Raw genomic sequence first — 5,481 nt, 5'->3', positions numbered from 1 at the left:
ATGTTCTAGTCACATCACAGGACTCAAACCACTCCTGTGGATTCATTGCTGAGGGAAACAGATGCCTGGGTGTGAATTGTGGTTCTTGCCTGTGTCTAAGGACAATTCTACACTGGATGTCACATTTTAATGAACTGTTCACAAAGCACATTCCTTATGTCTGATGTAAAATTGTTACGTTTTTCTGATGTTTTGTAGGTTTTTACCTGCATTACATTTTTTTCTTCTTTTTTTCCTTTTTCCTTTTTTTTTTCTTTTTTTGTTTTCTTTTTCCCCCTCTTCCCAACCCCCTCACCCCCCCCTTTCTTCTTCTTTTACCTTCTGTTTTTTAATCTTAGATTAGGCATGGACTGATTGAAGAAACAGCCTGTAAGGATATTAGAGAAACACATGATACTAAGCTGACAAACCCAAGTGCTTATCTTGTATATTACTGTTGTTTGATAGGATTTTTGAGTACCTGTTAAGTTTCTGGGTTTATCTCAGCAGTCACTGAGAGCTGAGGATGTTTAATGGGTATGCATTATGTTTTGATTGCCAAAAAAACTCAGACTTTGAATTTCCTGTGTTAGAAATTTTGGCATAGGTGAAGAGATTAATTCATAGGATAGTCTGTGGTAAACTGCACCTTTTAAAACAACTTCTTGCTCTAGAAGACTGAATTTGTCATGCTGCAAAGTGCTATGGCTGGGATCACTATTCACAGGCCAGCACTTCCTGCCCAAAATAACTCCACAACCTACTACTTGGTGCTCTGGAGGAAGAAGCTGAGAGAAGGTTATACTCCCTGGTTATGGAAAGTTAAGGCAAAAGAATATAAGCTCATTTGTCTTGTAGAAATTATTATTTCTAGTTGCTGATAGCTTATTGATGACAAAAAATATTTTTCCAGTGCATAAAAATAAGTTAAAATGGCACCTCAAAGTATGGATTTCACATTCTTTTTTTTTTTTTTTGTCTGCTTAGTGCAAATGTTTTTATTCTTAAACCTCAGGCTGTTATTTCCTCAGAATTGAAGTGTAAGCAAGTTTAGAGCAGGTTATTGTTCTGATGGAAGATTCTGAAGGAAATACCAAGTTTTACTGAACATTATTAGTTGGTTCTTATGACTGTCCAGGGCCGGAGAGAAAAGGACTATTACACTTTGGTGGTGTTTCTTTTGGGACAATTCCTGTGGAGAAACAAAGCTGAGCAACTAAAGAACCTGAACCTAAAAGACAAGACCAATGAGGTTGACAAATCAGCATACTGCTATTCTGGCTCCAGTTTTCCATGTAGGGAATTCATGAGCTGCTTTCTCCCCTACGCCTGGCTACAAGAGGTCCAGTGCTCACCAGACAGCATTTCTCTTTAGGAATAGTATGGTTACGGCGATAAGACTCAAGGTCTGGCAGTGACATGTGATGAAAAAGTAGCTGGCTGAAGCTGAGAATAAATAAGACAGATGTTATGTTGCTAGGAAAAAAGAATGACCTTCAAAGAACTGATTATGCTGCTGGCCTTTCAGTACATTGAAAATGATTCTCTACCAGTTTTTAAAGTAATGTGATACTTCAGATGCCTGTGACACTCCTGTGTGTGGCTATGTAAACAGTGTCCCTCTGGCAACTTGCTTGGTTCTGACATAGACAGCTGTTTGCAAAGACTGGGACATCTAACAGACGCTGTGAAATGCTTTACAATTTGTAGATATTCTCGTGGTGCAGAAACATAGAATTAACTTTCAATCCAATCTCTCTTCTGAAGCTGATAAAATAAATGAAAACCTTGTCCTATTTGCGCATTGCTGCTTTGAGTCTGGTTAAATTAATAGAGGTTAAGCAAGGTCTTGACTGAATCCTGTGATCATTTACCTTTAAGTAATCAACTCTTTAGATCTCTTGCAGGAAAAAAAAAATGGTTAGGTATGACTTCAGTATTCTCTGTTGGAAAAGGTATGCGTTCACAACATTCGTTAGGCACCTTAATTGTGCTAGGTGCAGGATGAGTGGCGTGCTTAAGGTTCTGGTGTGGCTGATATGGAGAAGACAGTAACTTCATGCAGTGAAATTTGAATACTGCGAGTTGGATGCCTAAAGTATGCATTGTAAACTCCTTTGTAGATACTTGTTTTTTCACCTCCGTTTAGTGATTGTCTTTTTTGTTACACAGTCTGTAGATTAAGTGAATGTTTAAGTATCATATCAATGTTAATAGTAATTACGTTGCATTTTGTGGTTACACGTTGTTCAGAACTTTTAGTGTAGTTTTGTTTCACTAAAATATGGAGGAGTATTATTATCAGCACTTGGTATCTGTGTCTACATGAAAGTTCACTTCTCTCTACCTCAAAAGTAAGAATAGTGTCTGTGAAGGATAGCTTCAGCACATTTCTGCAAATCACTGTCTTGCAGACATGTCAAGTTTTCTACTGGAGTATTGCTGCTGCTGTTTAATTTTTAGTGTTAGTCCCCATGAGTGTAGCGCCAGATTCAGACATACAAAGAATAGCCCATATCCAAATCATAGTTTAGATAGTTTGACAGCTGTCAAATACATTTTTTTTTCCTACCTCAATGTTACAATATATGCTGCTCTCCAGGGGAGACAAAAGCTTTCTGTAGATAACCCTATTGCTTGGCTTCTGTTGAGATGGCTGAGTGCTGCTGAACTGTGTCCTAAAAATTACTGTGGCACATAAGCCTGTACAGTCACTCGTGTCTACTGTTGGGCTCTTCCAGAATCCTTAGTGTTGACAGAGCAAAAGTAGTTGAAATGAATGCCTTCGCTTGTTGTCACTCATAGCTCCTCATTTACTGTTCAACTCACTATTGTATCATCATTCTCCTCATTAAATGTTTAATTACTTTAATAGGCTTTCCTGATACCTTTTTTCCCCAATTATGAAGTGTTTGCCTGATGGTTTGGAGGTAACTGAAAGACCTTATCATACTCAGAAATGAGCAACTGCCATGAACAGAAACTAGGAGCTGCAGGGCTAAGTTAGAAAGAATGGGCAAAGGTTTAGGTATTAGTACCAAGATACTTCAGTGAGAAGGTATAGGATTATACTAGAACTGATAGTTCTGCTAGTACTCATTAATGGAACAGAAACCTTCAGGGATAAAAGCAGCATTGAGTCAAATTCCTTCCTTATTTAAACAATGTTAATTTGACATTTGTGTGTGTATTTGATTTACAGTTGCTTTTTTCCTTTTCATTCTTTCAACAATGATTCTTTAGGAGAGAAAATTTAGTCCATTGCCTTGACTGTTGCAAGAGAAGGGTTATTTTCAGATACAAGTGTTAAATCTGTTGAATTATTCTTGTTTTAATTAGTTCTTCTTATTGTCTTGAAAGGGGCTGACAACATCAGGAAATACTGGAGTCGTTACTACCAAGGATCCCAAGGGGTAATATTTGTATTAGACAGTGCCTCCTCTGAAGATGATCTAGAAACTGCTAGGAATGAACTGCATTCTGCTCTCCAGCACCCACAGTTGTGTACTTTGCCGTTTTTAATACTGGCCAATCACCAAGACAAGCCAGCAGCTCGCTCCGTACAAGAGGTATGTTGACATGGCAGCGTCTTGCCTGTTTGTGTTTGCTGTCCGTACACCACTGACCCAGTGCTACTTATTACCCTGACATCCTAGTTAAGGACTGGCCTCAGTTACTCTTTGCTGTAAGTACACAGCCCAAGAACAGTCGCAGCCCCCAAGAACTTGGTCCAATGCGCTCCATACAGGCTTAGCTGTTCTGGAAAACAGACAAGTAATACTTGGATACAAACAGCTCTCCTGCTTTCACCATATTTTGCTTAAGGGAGGAAAGATGTTTTTAAACTACTCTTATCAAAAGCTGCTGGGACAGTGATTTTTTGTTTAGCTTGTTTTTCTATTTGCTATTAGTTTTAATCTTGCACTACCCCATTACTCACTCCATTCTTTGCAAATGCTTAAAGCAATAGATTTGCAGCCATAGGTTGTCTTTTATGTAAAAGCTTTTTTTTCTGAACTGCTGTGTACTGACGTTGAGGGCAGAGTTGCAATTCCTGTTCTGAAGTCCTTAACTTGTTCTGATTTTCTTTCAAGAGTACTGTCTTTGTCTAATTTGTAGCTGTCACACAGTAAGTTATATAATTGTTCTAGTTGTGTACCTCTTGATCTCAAGTTTCTGAAAAATTCATCTTACCTATGTCCCAACGGTCTCACATACCTTTGAAGAAATGCTAGAAGTTCCTGATTCTTCATGAGAAACTTTACTTATTCTTCTGAAATCAAGAAAGACGTTAATATTTAGTTGTGTAATTCCTTTCATAAATGTCATTTAAAGGACTCTTCCTATTAAAGATTGTATGTGAAATCTGTTTTGTTCTTTGAGTGTTGTTTTTTATTACAGCAGAGTGAAAACTGTTTCAGCACCTTACTGTGTTGCTGCTTTGTATTTAAACTTGTTGCTTCCTTAGGCATATATCTTTGTCTAAATTACGATCTTTCTGAACAATGCCAATTTGATTCAATGCAAATCTTACTGATTTGTAGGATAAGAGCTATTTGTACAATAGAGTTGTATGTACTTTCTGTACTGCTTTATTGCCTCCTGCCTTAGCCAAAAGAAACAAAGGATAAAAAGTTAAGCTTATTATGTGTTAGGAAGGATAAGTGTAAATGTGACTGGAGTATAGTGATGTTTTAATATGAGAAGAAGAGTGTAAGTGAGAACTGTAAATTACACCAAAAAAGTTTTGTTAAGCTGTTGGTCTTTTCCTCTGGGAATTCATGTTTAGGTAAAAGAAAATGAAAAAAGAAATTGGATTTAATACATCAAGTTCCATAAAAAGATAAAATGAGAAGATGCAAGGTTAGAATCTACAAATCCTGGCTTTCTTGTTTATCTTAAAAAAGTTTAGGAAGCAGTAGTGAATAATTAAAGGAAACGTAATACAGATTTTTATATATCAGTTTATTAATTTCTTCCAATTTTTGATACAATGTAAAAGCGTGTATTCCTAAAGTTTCTACTTAAAAAATTACAGAATCTTGAGACGTAAGTGGTTTTATTTTATTCGTACAAATATACCCAAGGTTTTTTGATTTTTACTTTTTTTTCACAGAGCAATACAGATTGCAGATTAAGCTAGAAATGCTTCTTCACGTGATTCAATATTTTTTAGTTGACTATTTTTTGCTCTTTAAAATGGCCAAACTTGGTTTAAAGTTAATTGAGGATTTTCTTTCTAGTATCATTTAAGACATGTTTCTCATCTGGTTTCATAAGAATGGTGAATGCAATGACAATTAGTTATATTTGTAACTGCCTGTTTTGCTCTTGAGCCCAGGTGGATAGATTTTTGGGCCTGAACAGAATCTTCCGTGTATTTACAGTTAGTGTTTCTTCTCTTTTATTGGTAGCACCATGGTTTTCTCTTCATCCACTGTTACCAATTGCTTGATATGTCAGCTGAGGAATAAATCTTTACATGCTTACAATGGCATTTAA

General features: G+C 36.6%; 1 protein-coding gene across 1 annotated transcript in view; it reads left to right on the top strand.

Annotated features, from left to right (window-relative positions):
* Window positions 1-5,481, top strand: part of ARL15 (ADP-ribosylation factor-like 15) — a gene marked incomplete at its 5' end in the record, with an annotated part of 133,877 nt that overhangs the window by 10,003 nt on the left and 118,393 nt on the right. The window contains one exon of the mRNA XM_008939814.1: window positions 3,340-3,548. Coding sequence (XP_008938062.1) covers window positions 3,340-3,548 — 209 coding nt within the window. The remainder of the gene's footprint in view (window positions 1-3,339; window positions 3,549-5,481) is intronic.

The sequence above is a fragment of the Merops nubicus genome, unplaced genomic scaffold (genome assembly GCF_000691845.1).
Source record: "Merops nubicus isolate BGI_N331 unplaced genomic scaffold, ASM69184v1 scaffold36584, whole genome shotgun sequence".
NCBI lineage: Eukaryota > Metazoa > Chordata > Aves > Coraciiformes > Meropidae > Merops > Merops nubicus.
Note: the sequence above shows the minus strand (reverse complement) of the source record. Positions and strands in the feature narration are given on the sequence as shown.